Source organism: Mastacembelus armatus, chromosome 18 (genome assembly GCF_900324485.2).
Source record: "Mastacembelus armatus chromosome 18, fMasArm1.2, whole genome shotgun sequence".
Classification (NCBI taxonomy): domain Eukaryota; kingdom Metazoa; phylum Chordata; class Actinopteri; order Synbranchiformes; family Mastacembelidae; genus Mastacembelus; species Mastacembelus armatus.
In genome coordinates this window covers 16,889,191-16,906,232 of record NC_046650.1, presented here as the reverse complement: position 1 = coordinate 16,906,232, position 17,042 = coordinate 16,889,191, and the positions used below count along the sequence as shown (strand labels likewise).

The 17,042-nt window shown below is 40.5% G+C and overlaps 2 protein-coding genes across 2 annotated transcripts; both read right to left on the bottom strand.

Moving 5' to 3' along the window:
• Positions 1-5,511: 5,511 nt before the first annotated feature.
• On the bottom strand, positions 5,512-7,632 carry LOC113141528 (type-2 ice-structuring protein-like). Its single transcript, XM_026326005.1, has 5 exons — positions 7,462-7,632; positions 6,701-6,795; positions 6,418-6,540; positions 5,807-5,918; positions 5,512-5,672 (listed from the first exon to the last, which is right to left on the bottom strand). The coding sequence occupies exons 1-5, from the start codon at positions 7,520-7,522 to the stop codon at positions 5,608-5,610; spliced, it is 456 nt and encodes a 151-aa protein (XP_026181790.1). The 5' UTR covers positions 7,523-7,632; the 3' UTR covers positions 5,512-5,607.
• A 5,296-nt stretch (positions 7,633-12,928) lies between these two features.
• On the bottom strand, positions 12,929-15,585 carry LOC113141520 (ladderlectin-like). The gene is made up of 5 exons (XM_026325993.1): positions 15,396-15,585; positions 14,728-14,813; positions 13,741-13,872; positions 13,139-13,250; positions 12,929-13,026 (listed from the first exon to the last, which is right to left on the bottom strand). Exons 1-5 carry the CDS (start codon positions 15,454-15,456, stop codon positions 12,959-12,961), a joined length of 459 nt encoding a protein of 152 aa, XP_026181778.1. The 5' UTR covers positions 15,457-15,585; the 3' UTR covers positions 12,929-12,958.
• Positions 15,586-17,042: the final 1,457 nt, after the last annotated feature.

The window sequence follows — 17,042 nt, the reverse complement described above, 5'->3', positions numbered from 1 at the left end:
TAGCAGAGGGAAAAAGTGTTACAGTGTACACAGATAGCCAATATGCTTTTTTCAACACTTCATTTCTCTGCACAATGGGCTCGCAGAGGAATGAAGACAGCTGGAGGACAATCAGTTAAACATGCCTCCCTCCTAGTTATTGCAAGCTGTTATGTTACCAAAGCAGATTGCTGTCTGCAAATGCATTACACACACTAAAGGCATAGATCCGCTTCCTCTCCTCCCACCTCATGTATATTTCACCATTGAATGTCACTAACCTTGTGCTCTCTCTCTCTCTCCCCTAGTTTGTGCTCTCTCCCTCTTTCTCTGTTCTCTCTCTCTGTACCTTCTGCAGGTGTCCCTGGTCCTGGAGCTGTATACTGCTGATGTGCAGTTACTATCCCCACCAACCTGCAGTGTCTATTTCTTGTTTATTGTTGTTGTTCTTTTCTCTCTGCTCTATCCACTTACCCCAACTGGTCGAGGCAGATGGCCGCCCAAACTGAGCCCGGTTCTGCTGGACGTTTTTTCTTCCGTTAAAGGGAGTTTTCCTCCCCACTGTCGACACGTACTTGCTCATAAGGGAATTGTTAGATTTTTAGTTTTAGTTTTTCTAAAGTGCCTTGAGATGATTTGTATTGTGATTTGGCGCTATACAAATAAAATTGAATTGAATTGAATTGAATTGAAATTCCTGATTTTATCATAAGGATATTTGATTTTTTATTCAAAACTGTTTATTTTCTGTTAATCTGAGACCTAAATTTGTAGATGACAATTTCATGCTACTTCACACTGCTCTGAGATTCTGTTGCTTTGTCCTCTAATGACATTTTTACACAACGTAAAGGTTAACTAATAAAACAGTTTTCACTGAGATATGGCACCACTGTCAGAATGGAAAATAACTAGCAGGTCACTAATGTCTGACACCTGACAGTGACAATATGTTTGTTCAGCATTGTAGCAGGCTAACATGCTGCTAGTGTGAGCAAAAACTACAGCTCCCATCAACATTTACCCAGAAATTCTCCACCAGCTGGGTTTTGTCTTTTATTTACATCCACAACATCAGCAGCAACAATCTGTTTACAAGGGATTTGAAAGGTTTTTGTTGTATCTCTGCTGCCTACAACTGTCTACACTGTTCAGTCTGTCCTGCTGACACGTCTGAACTAATAAACACAGTAAAAGTCACATTAGGACGTTCTTTGATGTTATGGCCTTAAGGTTTGTGATGTTCTGTCTCTCATTGGACTGTTTTGGATTTTAGCTCAGAAAACATAATGTTTATCCCCTGAGACATAAAATAATTACCATTTTTTAAATGGTGTTTGCACAGAAGGATCTGTGAAACCTTTAGTCTAATTCAGGGCGTTTCTGAAGAAGATGATGATTTATTCTGAGCAAACAGCTTCACTACATAAATACCAGAGACTCCAACTCCCTGATCATCTGGTGTCTTGTCTTTGACAGGCTGTCAGTCTTTACAGGTCTGTTCCCTACAGAGATATCAGCCTCATCTTTAACATCTGCATCATCTTCACCATGAAGACTCTGATTCTGGCTGCTCTTCTTTGTGTCCTGTTGGCTCTGGACACAGCTCAGGGTGAGTATTACTACACTATATATTGTGTGTATATATGTTTATGGAATAGATATCCAGATGTTATAAATGTATATATTCTGTGGATCAAACCAATTGACTTCTGCGTTAAGTTTCCTAGAGCCCAACACAGATATGAAATGGATCAATATAATGTCTTTCCACCTGTTGTGTCTCTGGAAATGATGCTGACAGGATGTTCTACACAGAGCTGCACTGCCCAAATTCCAACCCAGTCTATTAGAGTTTGTGTTATTGGACTTTGACCACTTTGTTCATCAGAGTTAGATACAACATCCTGCACATTTCCTTCTCTCTGACTTACTTTAAGGCAAACTAAGGGCTTTGTACTTCTTCATACATTAAGACACATCAGAAATAAAACCTGATTATTTCCTTTATGGTCATTTCTGTATTTTCTCACCTTCATCCAAAGATGCAGCTGTGGACCAAAGGAAACTGTTTAATAATTATGGACATAATGAGTTTTAATGTGTCAGAGGAAGAGATGTGACAATAAATAAATAAGTAAACGCTGATGGTTCAAATTCATGAAAAACTAAAGATTATGCATTTTATTTGTCCTTAGGACAGTCTTGTCCCTCTGGTTGGACTCTGAACAACGGCCATTGTTACATCTATGTTCCCAAAGCCTTGACCTGGCCTGCTGCTCAGGTAATCAGAGTGATGTGGATTCAGTCCACGATGATTCTACACTGTTTATTTGGTCTGTGTTCACTTTAACACTGGCATCTATTCCTGCCTTGGTGTTTTCCTACTACTCAGCTCATTTTGCTTCTTTACTGACTCCACTGTCTGTTTATCTGCACTGTAGAGAAACTGCTTCCATCAGGGTGGATGGCTTGCATCTGTGCGTGATGCTGAGGAGTATGAAGTGATTCAGAAAGTGATCACTGACGCTAAAGGGACTGTAACCGCATGGGTTGCAGGCCATGATTTGACACAGGTAAATTCACACAGTCTGACAGATAAATACTCAGCTGATATTGGCTTTATCTCAATGTTATATTGTCACCATCACAATGAGAAGCCTACATTACCCACAATGCAACTGGACTGCTGACAACAATGGACATGTGTTATGGTAGAAGCTGCTAATGTTGATTCTCCTTCCTCATTGTCAAACTTCAGTCCAAACCAACACTGACTCAGATCAGACACTCAGTCATTTTATCAGATGTCATGAAGTTCTTCTTTAAAGAACAACTATTGAATTCTCTTTCTGCACTGTTCACATAATCACTGACTCTTGGTGACTGATGTTGACACATAACAACTAATTCATGGCTTTGTAGCTCAAACCAGCCTGAATGTGTCTCTCCTGACTTATTCTGTGTCCCCTCCATCAACCCTAAACACAGTCAGTGTCCTGTGGTTGGATTTGTCTTCATCAGACACTGAAACACGTCACTACATTTGATTCTCTTCTGGTTTATAGGAGGGCAAGTGGAGATAGACTGATGGAACACCTTTCACATACACAAACTGGGCTCCTGGACAACCTGACAACTGGCAGGGCGATGAGGACTGTCTACAAATTTTTACTGAAGGTAAATCACCTAAATGTCACTATAATAAAACAAACCACGTGAACATCTCAGGTCTTGGTCTGTAGTACTGACTGACTCGCATGTTGTTGGTACTTACAGGTAGAAGGTTCTGGAACGATCTGAACTGTCAGACTCCTCTTCCATCTGTCTGTGCCAAGAAGCTGTGATGATCCCAGGTCTGATCCAGAGGCATGAAATCCCTGTGAAAAGCACAAACACTGGTGGAGGTGTGTTTGTCTTTGCATACTCTCACATTTTGTGCCATCAGTCTCATAGAACCTGAATTCTACTGTATCTCATTTGACATCTTCTATCATATCCAGTATATATCATCTGTTTCTTTTCTATGGCTGTAACGCTACTGAAGGAAGGAAGAGACAAGTAACATAAACAGGAGCTGGACTGTCTCTGAGGTTTTGTGCCTTTAATAAGAGCAGACTGAATGTGTTATGGAAAGAATGCTTTGAGCTCCACTTTATTCTGCAGTCTGACTCTTCTTTCTTGGCTCATGCCAAAATAAAAGTCTATCAGCATTGAAACCAGTTGGTCTGTGTTTTATGGCTCCTGTATTATGAAATTTCAAATCACACCAGGCATAGAAAATAAATAAATAAATAAATGATACTGTACAACATTATTTTTGAGGCTACTTATTGGAATTTTGTGCCCCACAATATGGACTGTAATTATCAAAGTTACAAGATTTATGTTTTATATAACGATGCATCAGACATGGTTTAGTTTTGATAAGTGCTGCCATCATTTGACCCATAGTCTGTTGTAGTTGTAGTATTGGTTCGGCTCACTAGGACCCTCAGCCGAGGTTCTTCTGGCTGTTGGTCTGACAAAATGACTCACAGAACCGTGGGGTCATTTCTGGGAACTCTTTAAGGTCGACCAGCTTGAAAACCTGATCATCCATCAGTAAACCTGGACTTGGACTAGACTTGGATCCAACACATAGATACAGAATATCTACCTCTGTATCACCCCAAGACCAAACAGTAGTAGAAGTTACACAGAGGAAAATATATACTTTTAGGTAAATGAGACGACCTTATATTTACATGAAAGTCTAGTCCGACTTCTTTTGAGTTTGGACTTCATCATAGTGTTGACTAGTGCTCCAAGGTTCTTTGACTTCATTCAAATAAATGTTTTTCTAGATACACAGAACAGTTCTAGTACAGGACCTCCAGTGGCCTTTGCCATGAGCTGATGGCCTAATAACAATAGTCCTTCAGACAGTTCAAGTCTCATCCAGTACAACTTTATAATCTCAGAATATTCATCAGACCTCCAGATCTGCCTGTTTAACCCCAAGACATTCTTAGGACACATGGGCACATACTGTACAGAACTGATCCACCTGGATCTGGGTTTACCCGTGCCCCCCCCTTTGTTGGAGTTATTTTGTAACATAAAAGTTTTAGGGTCACTTAAGGTGAGAACTTATAAAACGTGTCATCCTTACAAGACTGAGCCTCTGGCAGGATCCATGACAGGACATTGAATATGAAGTTAAATCTCTCTGAAGTCTGACTGACCCCACAACTTTACTGTGTATCAGAACATACTGTACATTTGCTTCTGTGGCCACACCGCCCTGGATGCCTCAGGTCTGGGATACTGTTAACCTCGGCCACTGGGGTTGCACAAGCCAGTGTGGTCTTAGTGTTGGTCCCAAGCCAGAATAAATAAAGAGGGTGGCATCAGGAAGGGCATCTGGCTTAAAACCTGTGCCGAATCAATCATGCAGATCAACTGACCAACTGCATAGATCCCCAATCCCCATCATCTATACCCCCTTATTCCTAAACAGGGTCCCAGGGATCTGCTGCAGCCTATCCCAGTTCTCTTTGGGTGAAAGGCAGGGGTCCACCCTGGACAGGTCCCCAGTCCATCACAGGGCCACATAGAGACAAACAACCTCCCACACTCACACTTACTTCTAATGTCTAGAGTTATAGTGTATGAATTTAATATAATGTTGGAAACTTTTACCTATTTATTTATTTGTTAGTTATGGCTGGTGTGTCCTGAGATTTCATAATACATAAACACAGACCAACAGGTTTCAATGCTGATAGACTTTTATTTTTGCATTAGATAAGAAAGAAGAGTCAGACTGCAGAATAAAGTGGAGCTCAAAGCATTCTTTCCATAACACATTCAGTCTGCTCTTATTAAAGGCACAAAACCTCAGAGACAGTCCAGCTCCTGTTTATGTTACTTGTCTCTTCCTTCCTTCAGTAGCGTTACAGCCATAGAAAAGAAACAGATGATATATACTGGATATGATAGAAGATGTCAAATGAGATACAGTAGAATTCAGGTTCTATGAGACTGATGGCACAAAATGTGAGAGTATGCAAAGACAAACACACCTCCACCAGTGTTTGTGCTTTTCACAGGGATTTCATGCCTCTGGATCAGACCTGGGATCATTTAATAGTTTCTGACACAGACAGATGGCAGAAGCTGGTCACAGTTCACATCGCTCCACTGCTTTCCTGTAAATATCAACAACATGTGCATCAGTCAGTGCTACAGACCAAGACCTGAGTCCTGAGACTGTCTAATGAGGCCATGGTCTAATCAATATGTAGATAGTTTGTTTTACTATAGTGACATTTTGGTGATTTACCTTCAGTAGAAATCTGTAGACAGTTCTCATTGCCCTGATAGTTGTCAGGTTGTCCAGGAGCCCAGTTTGCGTATGTGAAAGTTGATCCATCAACCCAGGACCAACAACCCTCCTATAAACCAGAAGAGAATCAAATGTAGTGACGTGTTTCAGTGTCTGATGAAGACAAATCCAACCACAGGACACTGACTGTGTTTAGGGTTGATGGAGGGGACACAGAATAAGTCAGGAGAGACACATTCAGGCTGGTTTGAGCTACAAAGCCATGAATTAGTTGTTATGTGTCAACATCAGTCACCAAGAGTCAGTGATTATGTGAACAGTGCAGAAAGAGAATTCAATAGTTGTTCTTTAAAGAAGAACTTCATGACATCTGATAAAATGACTGAGTGTCTGATCTGAGTCAGTGTTGGTTTGGACTGAAGTTTGACAATGAGGAAGGAGAATCAACATTAGCAGCTTCTACCATAACACATGTCCATTGTTGTCAGCAGTCCAGTTGCATTGTGGGTAATGTAGGCTGTTCATTGTGATGGTGACAATATGACATTAGGACAAAGCCAATATCAGCTGAGTATTTATCTGTCAGACTGTCCTTATGAACAGTTTACCTTTTGTGCATCAGTGCTTCCAATCCATGCTGCTTTACCCTGACGGATCATTTCCTGAATCTTTCCATTCTCCTTAGCATCACGCACATATGCAAGGTTTGCCTTGTAGCTGCGGCAGTTTTTCTACAGTGCAGATAAACAGACAGTGGAGTCAGTAAAGAAGCAAAATGAGCTGAGTAGTAGGAAAACACCAAGGCAGGAATAGATGCCAGTGTTAAAGTGAACACAGACCAAATAAACAGTGTAGAATCATTGTGGACTGAATCCACATCACTCTGATTACCTGAGCATCAGCCCAGGTCATGGCTTTGGGAACATACTTGAAGCAACGAAAGTTAATGGGGTCCCAATCGTCCAGACAATCAAAGTAATTGAATCCTAAAGACAAACAAAATGCATAATGTTGAGTTTACACCTCCCTGTTTCTAACAAAGATACTAACAATTATTTTTGTTTCCCTTCATTGTGTTGGGCTAGTAAAATTAACCACTTTCTCCTTGAATATACATATATATATGTTATATAGGGTATCACTGCATCTCTTCCTGTGACACATTAAAACTCATTATGTCCATAATTATTAAACAGTTTCCTTTGGTCCACAGCTGCATCTTTGGATGAAGGTGAGAAAATACAGAAATGACCATAAAAGAAATAATCAGGTTTTATTTCTGATGTGTCTTAATGTATGAAGAAGTACAAAGCGCTTAGTTTGCCTTAAAGTAAGTCAGAGAGAAGGAAATGTGCAGGATGTTGTATCTAACTCTGATGAACAAAGTGGTCAAAGTCCAGTAACACAAACTCTAATAGACTGGGTTGGAATTTGGGCAGTGCAGCTCTGTGTAGAACATCCTGTCAGCATCATTTCCAGAGACACAACAGGTGGAAAGACATTATATTGATCCATTTCATATCTGTGTTGGGCTCTAGGAAACTTAACGCAGAAGTCATTTGGTTTGATCCACAGAATATATACATTTATAACATCTGGATATCTATTCCATAAACATATATACACACAATATATAGTGTAGTAATACTCACCCTCAGCTGAGGTCTGAGCCAACAGGGCACAAAGAAGAGCAGCCAGAATCAGAGTCTTCATGGTGAAGATGATGCAGATGTTAAAGATGAGGCTGATATCTCTGTAGGGAACAGACCTGTAAAGACTGACAGCCTGTCAAAGACAAGACACCAGATGATCAGGGAGTTGGAGTCACTGATATTTATATAGTGAAGCTGTTTGCTCAGAATAAATGTTTTTCAGCAACGCCCTGAATAAATTAAAAAAATTCACAGATAGCGGCTGTTTGAGCCACCCAGTGCAAACGGCAGAGAGAACACCACAAACCTTAAGGCCATAACGTCAAAGAACGTCCTAATGTGACTTTTACTGTGTTTATTAGTTCAGACGTGTCAGCAGGACAGACTGAACAGTGTAGACAGTTGTCGGCAGCAGAGATACAACAAAAACCTTTCAAATCCCTTGTAAACAGATTGTTGCTGCTGATGTTGTGGATGTAAATAAAAGACAAAACCCAGCTGGTGGAGAATTTCTGGGTAAATGTTGATGGGAGCTGTAGTTTTTGCTCACACTAGCAGCATGTTAGCCTGCTACAATGCTGAACAAACATATTTATTATTCCACCTGCTCAGAATCAGCATGAACAAATGAAACATCACCTTGAGTCAACAGGCAGTTTTAAGGAAAACCAAACTCTGATCCAACCTTTCATCATGATCTGGGAGCTGTTTGGGGAACTGATGGTGGATCTTCGTTGGTGAGTGAAATACTTTGTCACACAGTTTGTACTTTTCTGTTTCCCTTTATCATTTACAGTCACATTAATGAAACACTTGGTGGCTTCAGGTACCTGCCCCGTCCATAGCTAAGTACTGTAGACATCCATGGTAAGTTATTGGACTCTCCAGGACAGCACTTCCAGATACCACAAGACCTACTGGAGGTTTAAGGGTTGTTCTGAGATTAGAAGGTTATATTGCATCTTCCTTGAATTTAACCAAACATTATCCCAGAGGAGGAAAAGCTGCAAATTAAGGAAAGTTTACTTAAGTCAAACAGGCCTGCAGTGTTAGTCAGCACTAACTAATCCAATCCAAACTGAAAACAGGTCAGACTGTCTGTCTATAAACCAGTCATTTACCTAAAGTGATGTCAGTGTAACTGATGGGGCTGTTTGGTCTCACTGGTGTCACTGATCAGGTTTCAAGTCAAGCCAAAGATAAGATGACAGCAGATCTCCTCAGGAATAGTAGAGAACAGCGCCCCCAGGTGGATGCACAGAGGAATGTATGACAGTAAGTAAAATGCTTGTGTCACAGTAATGAGCTGTAGTTCTGAGACAGAATGAGGTTTGGACACTTTAGTTGTCTCCTCTTGTATCTTAAATAACAGTCACATGTTTTTCATATTTCTGTCCATAATATATTCAGTTCATGCTAATTTGTGAGCCTGATCCCCCCTGAAATACTGCACATCATTTGAGTCCTGCCACCCAGAACCACAACCACAACCACACAAAGAAGAGTCAGGCTGCAGAATTTTACCCAAGCTGTTTTATTGTTAAAGAGAAAACACTGATTAGCCTGTTGGACACTAAACTACGGTGGCTGACAAGGGCAAATGCAACCAAAACACATGCAAGAGAGAAAACACAACTGAAGTGCGCCAGGCCGATGTTTTACAGTATTATAAAAGTACAGTATTGTAAAAGATGACAAGTGTTTAAAAAGTAATAAATGGAAAACGAACCTTCAGATGTACCAACCTGCAAAAACAACCCCCCCATGTCTCCCAACATTGTATGACACTTTTGTTCAAGTAAACCAATGTAGTAGAACATTTTTAGCACATTTTAGAGCATATGAGAACAATCATCAGAGGATGCTCTTTATGTTGCAATTCAAAACTATAAGCTGCGTCTCATTGAGCAGCCTCTGAAATGAGACACGACTTATATCACTACATGTGTCTCGCTCTGGCCTCTGTAAAAGGTCTTTGTTCATAACATCCCTCGGTTCGGGGTCCCCTTATCAGTCTGTCATTGTGTTTTCTCTCTTGCGTGCGTTTTCTCTCTCGTGTTTTCTCTCTCGTGTTTTCTCGTGTCTTTTCTCTCCTGCGTGTTTTCTCTCTCGTGTTTTCTCTCTCGTGTTTTCTCGTGTCTTTTCTCTCCTGCGTGTTTTCTCTCTCGTGTTTTCTCTCTCGTGTTTTCTCTCTCGTGTTTTCTCGAGTCTGTTCTCTCCTGCTTGTTTTCTCTCTCGTTTTCTCTCTTGTGTCTTTTCTCTCCTGTGTTTTCTCTCCTGCGTGTTTTCTCTCTCGCGTGTTTTCTCTCTCGTGTTTTCTCTCTCTCATGTTTTCTCTCTTGCGTGTTTTCTCTCTCGCGTGTTTTCTCTCTCGCATATTTTCTCTCCTGCGTGTTTTCTCTCTTGCGTGTTTTCTCTCTCGCGTATTTTCTCTCTCGCGTATTTTCTCTCCTGCGTGTTTTCTCTCTTGCGTGTTTTCTCTCTTGCTTGTTTTCTCTCTTGCGTGTGTTTTCTCTCTTGCGTGTTTTCTCTCTCCCGTGTTTTCTCTCTTGCGTGTTTTCTCTCTTGCATGTTTTTTCTCTTGCTTGTTTTCTCTCTTGCGTGTTTTCTCTCTCCCGTGTTTTCTCTCTTGCGTGTGTTTTTTCTCTCTTGTGTTTTCTCGCTTGCATGTTTTCTCTCTTGCATGTGCTTTCTCTCTTGCGTGTTTTCTCTCTCGCGTGTTTTCTCTCTTGCGTGTTTTCTCTCTTGCGTGTTTTATCTCTTTTGCGTGTTTTCTCTCTTGCTTGTTTTCTCTCTCGCGTATTTTCTCTCTCGCGTATTTTCTCTCCTGCGTGTTTTCTCTCTTGCGTGTTTTCTCTCTTGCTTGTTTTCTCTCTTGCGTGTGTTTTCTCTCTTGCGTGTTTTCTCTCTCCCGTGTTTTCTCTCTCCCGTGTTTTCTCTCTTGCGTGTGTTTTCTCTCTTGCGTGTGTTTTTTCTCTCTTGTGTTTTCTCGCTTGCATGTTTTCTCTCTTGCATGTGCTTTCTCTCTTGCGTGTTTTCTCTCTCGCGTGTTTTCTCTCTTGCGTGTTTTCTCTCTTGCGTGTTTTCTCTCTTGCGTGTGCTTTCTCTCTTGCGTGTTTTCTCTCTCGCGTGTTTTCTCTCTTGCGTGTTTTCTCTCTTGCGTGTTTTATCTCTTTTGCGTGTTTTCTCTCTTGCGTGTTTTCTCTCTTGCGTGTTTTGTCTTTCGTGTGTTTTCTCTCTCTTGCGTGTTTTCTCTCTCTTGCGTGTTTTCTCTCTCGCGTGTTTTCTCTCTTGCGTGTTTTCTCTCTTGCGTGTTTTCTCTCTTGCGTGTTTTATCGCTTTTGCGTGTTTTCTCTCTTGCGTGTGTTTTATCGCTTTTGCGTGTTTTCTCTCTCACGTGTTTTATCGCTTTTGCGTGTTTTCTCTCTTGCGTGTTTTATCGCTTTTGCGTGTTTTCTCTCTCACGTGTTTTCTCTCTCCCGTGTTTTCTCTCTTGCGTGTGTTTTCTCTCGCGTGTTTTCTCTCTTGCGTGTTTTCCCTCTTGCGTGTGTTTTTTCTCTCTTGACAGAACAGACTTGTTAATAACCAAGAGTAACTATCACTTTACTGAAAGAAGCAGACATAATCAATCTTCCTTCTCTGTGTCTGGTTTTACCTTCCAGCACTGGTCTTAGAGGATGTATAAAGGACCAGCTCTTTTATACAGTTTCCCTCTAACGCAAGAACAGAGGCCAGCAACAATGATAACACACACAGAAATGCAAATTTGATGTAAGTTGTAAGAACACAAACTTGAATATGTAAATTATTGATGTTAGGGATTAATAAACAATGAAGCACCAAGTAATTCTTTTGTTTTGCTGGTATGTAACTGGGGATCGTGTTGCTCAGAAAAACACAGTGATTTGGTTTAATATCTTACCCAGTGCTCATCTGCCACCAGCCCAGCACAAGCTCAGTTAAATCCAGTACTTTGATGTTTTTAAGGACAAATGTTGTTTTGTATCACTGGTCATGTGTATTTAGCCATAGTGTTTGCAGAGTGTAGCAATCATTGACCAGATGTGTATTTCCAAACAGTGACGAAGTTCTTTAGTTCTTAAGAACATCCCAATGACGCAGAAAGAACTGATTCACTTGATAAAATGCAGGTCTCTGTTAGAATTGTCTTTCTTATATTGTTGTTTTAACATTAGTTATATTTTAGATGAATATATTATATTATTTACTGTTACGTTTCTCATAATCTCACTTTATTGCAGAAAATGAGGAAACTGCAGCGTTAACATCTGTTTTTTTAATAAATCTTACATTACAATTACAAGTTAGTACAATTCAAAAACAGACTGTCAGTGTTTTACAGAGGAAAAGAAAAACATTAATCCCATTAAAAAATGAAAAAGAAAATCAGGACAAAAAATTAGCTCAAAATTTGTGAAATTAAATAAATCATATAAAATGAAAAAAAAACAGAATATAATAAAGATCAGAAATACAGTTTTAGTGCCAATGTTCCTGCTCTGTAGTATAAAAATATAGATTTTTGTTTTTCTGTTTGTCATGTTTCACTTCTCCACCTGCTGACTGTTGTCACTAGTTATAACAGACAAGGGTGTAGACCTATAGTGTTTATAAAGACCCACAATTCTGCTGTAAATGTACCATAAAGATGACATTTAATAAATGTTGATGTTCATTGAAACTTTTTGGAACGCAGAACAACAGAAACTTTGGTTTTTGTTAACTAGTTTGTTTGTCATCTGTGTGTTTCTCTTCCTCTGTAGTTGGATATTTCCCCCTGATGAAGTTAACACAGTGACGTCGTGTGGACAGGTGCGTGTACTGCAGGCTGTACAGCAGGTACAACAACATACATGCTGAAGCTAAATCAGCATCAATACAGCTTTTATTATAAAGTTGGCCTCAGTGCCATGTGGTGGTTTTATGGCTGTACTCTAGGAGGCTGTGGCCTTACATGTCAGTGTGATATTTATGCTGACCTGAAAACTGTTTAACACCATAGTTACAGTTCACAGTTGAACAGGTTTGGAATCATTTGTCATTATGTTCAGTATTATAGTAGAGGATTTTGACAGAACAGGAGCTATAACATAGAGTCATAGACCACATTGATTTAATGCTTGACATTTTTATTTTTGCTCTAAAGGAGAAAGGACAGTTCAGAATAAAGTGGAGCTCAAAGCATTCTTTCCATAACACATTCAGTCTGCTCTTATTAAAGGCACAAAACCTCAGAGACAGTCCAGCTCCTGTTTATGTTACTTGTCTCTTCCTTCCTTCAGTAGCGTTACAGCCATAGAAAAGAAACAGATGATATATACTGGATATGATAGAAGATGTCAAATGAGATACAGTAGAATTCAGGTTCTATGAGACTGATGGCACAAAATGTGAGAGTATGCAAAGACAAACACACCTCCACCAGTGTTTGTGCTTTTCACAGGGATTTCATGCCTCTGGATCAGACCTGGGATCATCACAGCTTCCTGACACAGACAGATGGAAGTGGAGTCTGACAGTCCAGATCATTCCAGAACCATCTACCTGTAAGTACCAACAACATGTGAGTCAGTCAGTGCTACAGACCAAGACCTGAGACCTGAGACGTTCACGTTTATACGGTTTGTTTTATTATAGTGACTTTTTGGTCATTTACCTTCAGTAGAAATTTGTAGACAGTTCTCATCGTCCTTCCAGTTGTCAGGTTGTCCAGGAGCCCAGTTTGTGTACGTGAAAGGTGTTCCATCAGTCCATTTCCACTTGCCCTCCTATAAAACAGAAGAGAATCAAATGTAGTGACGTGTTTCAGTGTCTGATGAAGACAAATCCAACCACAGGACACTGACTGTGTTTAGGGTTGATGGAGGGGACACAGAATAAGTCAGGAGAGACACATTCAGGCTGGTTTGAGCTACAAAGCCATGAATTAGTTGTTATGTGTCAACATCAGTCACCAAGAGTCAGTGATTATGTGAACAGTGCAGAAAGAGAATTCAATAGTTGTTCTTTAAAGAAGAACTTCATGACATCTGATAAAATGACTGAGTGTCTGATCTGAGTCAGTGTTGGTTTGGACTGAAGTTTGACAATGAGGAAGGAGAATCAACATTAGCAGCTTCTACCATAACACATGTCCAGTTGTCAGCAGTCCAGTTGCATTGTGGGTAATGTAGGCTGCTCATTGTGATGGTGACAATATGACATTAGGACAAAGCCAATATCAGCTGAGTATTTAGCTGACAGACTGTGTGAATTTACCTGTGTAATATCATGGCCTCCAATCCATATGAGTCCAGTCCCTTTAGCATCAGAGATCACTTTCTGAATCACTGCATACTCCTCAGCATCATGCACAGATGCAAGGTTTCCACCCAGGGACCGGCAGTTTACCTACAGTGCAGATAAACAGACAGTGGAGTCAGTAAAGAAGCAAAATGAGCTGAGTAGTAGGAAAACACCAAGGCAGGAATAGATGCCAGTGTTAAAGTGAACACAGACCAAATAAACAGTGTAGAATCATTGTGGACTGAATCCACATCAGTCTGATTATGACCCTGGGTCATTAATAATGTTGTTGCTGTGATTTATCATTGTGATTGTTGTCAGATGTCTCTCCTCTCCTGGTTCTTGGTGTGTGTGTGTGTGTGTGTGTGTGTGTGAGAGAGAGAGAGAGAGAGAGAATGAGTGGGTGTGGAGTTATAGGTGGATCCATGGGGATTGGCCCATTTGAATTCAATTGCCGTTTCAGGATTGGTCCAGTCCTTCCCTGAAGTCTATAGAAGCACCAACTGACAGCAGCCTGGACTCCACTCCACTTCTGCCACTCCCAAGGGAACCAGCACACTGTGTATTGTGAATTCTGTGTATTGTGAATCTTAACATTAGAGAAATGAAGTTGTGAATACGGTAAATATTACACTGTACATACTGAGCACAACGGAGCCTTTGATAGGACTGAACCCCCCTTTTATTTTGTATTTGATTGTTCTCCTGTCTTTGGATTTAGGAGTTCAGGTTAGAGAACCTGTCTTTTCGTTAGTTTTGTTTGGTCGGGTAAGGTTAGGGTTTGTATTAGACTTTTGGTTTGTTGTTTTGGGCAGTTGTTTGACTCTAAGGCAATAAAGTGCTACCTCTACCTTAAAATCATTTGTGCTACTGGTTTCTTCTTGAGAGTGGGGAAGTGTGGAGAAAGCACCTATGTTATGTCCAGGTTTCCCCGAGGCCGGGCCATAACACTCTGATTACCTCAGAAAGACGATAGGTCTTGGCTGTGGGAACATAAGTGAAGCAGCGGCCTTTATTCAGTGTCCAACCAGAAGAACAAGACTGTCCTAAAGACAAATAAAATGCATAATGTTTAGTTTCTTGTGAATTTGAACTATCAGTGTTTATTTATTTATTTATTTATTGTCACATCTCTTCCTCTGACACATTAAAACTCTGTAATTATTAAACAGTTTCCTTTGGTCCACAGCTGCATCTTTGGATGAAGGTGAGAAAATACAGAAATGACCATAAAGGAAATAATCAGGTTTTATTTCTGATGTGTCTTAATGTATGAAGAAGTACAAAGCCCTTAGTTTGCCTTAAAGTAAGTCAGAGAGAAGGAAATGTGCAGGATGTTGTATCTAACTCTGATGAACAAAGTGGTCAAAGTCCAATAACACAAACTCTAATTGACTGGGTTGGAATTTGGGCAGTGCAGCTCTGTGTAGAACATCCTGTCAGCATCATTTCCAGAGACACAACAGGTGGAAAGACATTATATTGATCCATTTCATATCTGTGTTGGGCTCTAGGAAACTTAACGCAGAAGTCATTTGGTTTGATCCACAGAATATATACATTTATAATATCTGGATATCTATTCCATAAACATATATACACACAATATATAGTGTAGTAATACTCACCCTGAGCTGTGTCCAGAGCCAACAGGGCACAAAGAAGAGCAGCCAGAATCAGAGTCTTCATGGTGAAGATGATGCAGATGTTAAAGATGAGGCTGATATCTCTGTAGGGAACAGACCTGTAAAGACTGACAGCCTGTCAAAGACAAGACACCAGATGATCAGGGAGTTGGAGTCTCTGGTATTTATGTAGTGAAGCTGTTTGCTGAGCATAAATGTTCTTCAGCAACGCCCTGAATTAGACTAAAGGTTTCACAGATCCTGCTGTGCAAACACCATTTAAAAATGTTAATTTAATTATGTCTCAGGGGATAAACATTATGTTTCCTGAGCTAAAATCCAAAACAGTCCAATGAGAGACAGAACATCACAAACCTTAAGGCCATAACATCAAAGAATGTCCTAATGTGGCTTTTACTGTGTTTATTAGTTCAGACGTGTCAGCAGGACAGACTGAACAGTGTAGACAGTTGTAGGCAGCAGGTCAGACTAGATTTTAAATCTATAAATATAAGACAGCACCGTTGTTATTAATGGACTTTGACTAGTTGATGTCAAATCCCACTGGAGCCTCTCATACCAGATAAGTTCCTATTACCTAGAAAACACTGCTCCACTTTAATTCCAGTTTCTTATTAAAGTACTTGACCTAAGTCAGACAGCCTGGCAGCACTAGTCAGCACTTGATAGTCCAAACTGCGAACTCCAAACAGGTCAGACTAGATTTTAAATCTCAATATAAGATCATCTCATTTCCTTAGAAGTACAGTGTGTTGACAGTAACTGTGGCCTGTGTTTGGTCGTGTACATGAGTATTGAGGAAATATGGTCTTGTTGTGCCTTAAATTCACAGACGTAACTTAAATGTATTCAGCCAGGCAGGTTAAGCAGAGACCGTCCCTTGATGCTGGCCCTGGACCATATATGGATTTTGTGCCTTAAGTTGTGATTGGCTCAAAGGATCATTCAGAGGAGACAGAACGCTGGACAGACTGAGACACCTGGATGTTTTGTGTCCACGCAAACTCTAGAGCTGGTACGTTCCCAGTTTTTAGCCAGGCCAGTGGACGATATGGATGGCAGTGTGGAAATGTCCCAGACAACCTGGATGGCTTTCCACGAAGACAGACTCAGTGTCTCTGGTCCAACAACGCCCTGGATCAGTTTCACATGTCGCCCAAAGCTGATCTGTCACCTGCTCATTACCAACAGTCAGAGCAAACTTTAATGTTGCCTGACAGGAAATAAATAAAAAGTTCAATAACATGTTAAAACAGCAGGAACCGTTTCTCCAGTCAGGACATGTGTTGGCAGAGACTAGAGGCTAAAGGCTTTTTGACCTATTTCCCTACACAAATATCAAATGTCATCGTGATCACAAGATCAACATATTTCAGGAGAACAATATCTGGATTCAACCCTCATGGCCTCATCTGTGCAAACCAGAATCTACAATATTATTAAAGATAAAAAAGTCAGCTGGGATTGGCTCCAGCAGATCCCTGTGACCCTGGTTAGGAATAAGTGGGTATTGATGATGGATGGATTTAGATTAGTGCTGCCCCCATCTGGACGTCCTAGGTCAACTTTTTCAGAATAGTTGTGGTTCTGGGTGGCAGGACTCAAATGATGTGCAGTATTTCAGGGGGG

What these genes read in the sequence shown, in the direction of transcription:
- LOC113141528 (XM_026326005.1), bottom strand. Translation starts at nt 7,522, where the DNA reads ATGAAGACTCTGATTCTGGCTGCTCTTCTTTGTGCCCTGTTGGCTCAG. An exon ending in GGCTCAGACCTCAGCTGAGG is followed by an intron (nt 6,796 to 7,461) that starts GTGAGTATTACT and finishes GTTTGTCTTTAG; the next exon opens with GATTCAATTACTTTGATTGT. An exon ending in TGACCTGGGCTGATGCTCAG is followed by an intron (nt 6,541 to 6,700) that starts GTAATCAGAGTG and finishes TCTGCACTGTAG; the next exon opens with AAAAACTGCCGCAGCTACAA.
- LOC113141520 (XM_026325993.1), bottom strand. Translation starts at nt 15,456, where the DNA reads ATGAAGACTCTGATTCTGGCTGCTCTTCTTTGTGCCCTGTTGGCTCTG. An exon ending in GGCTCTGGACACAGCTCAGG is followed by an intron (nt 14,814 to 15,395) that starts GTGAGTATTACT and finishes ATTTGTCTTTAG; the next exon opens with GACAGTCTTGTTCTTCTGGT. An exon ending in TCTACAAATTTCTACTGAAG is followed by an intron (nt 13,027 to 13,138) that starts GTAAATGACCAA and finishes TGGTACTTACAG; the next exon opens with GTAGATGGTTCTGGAATGAT.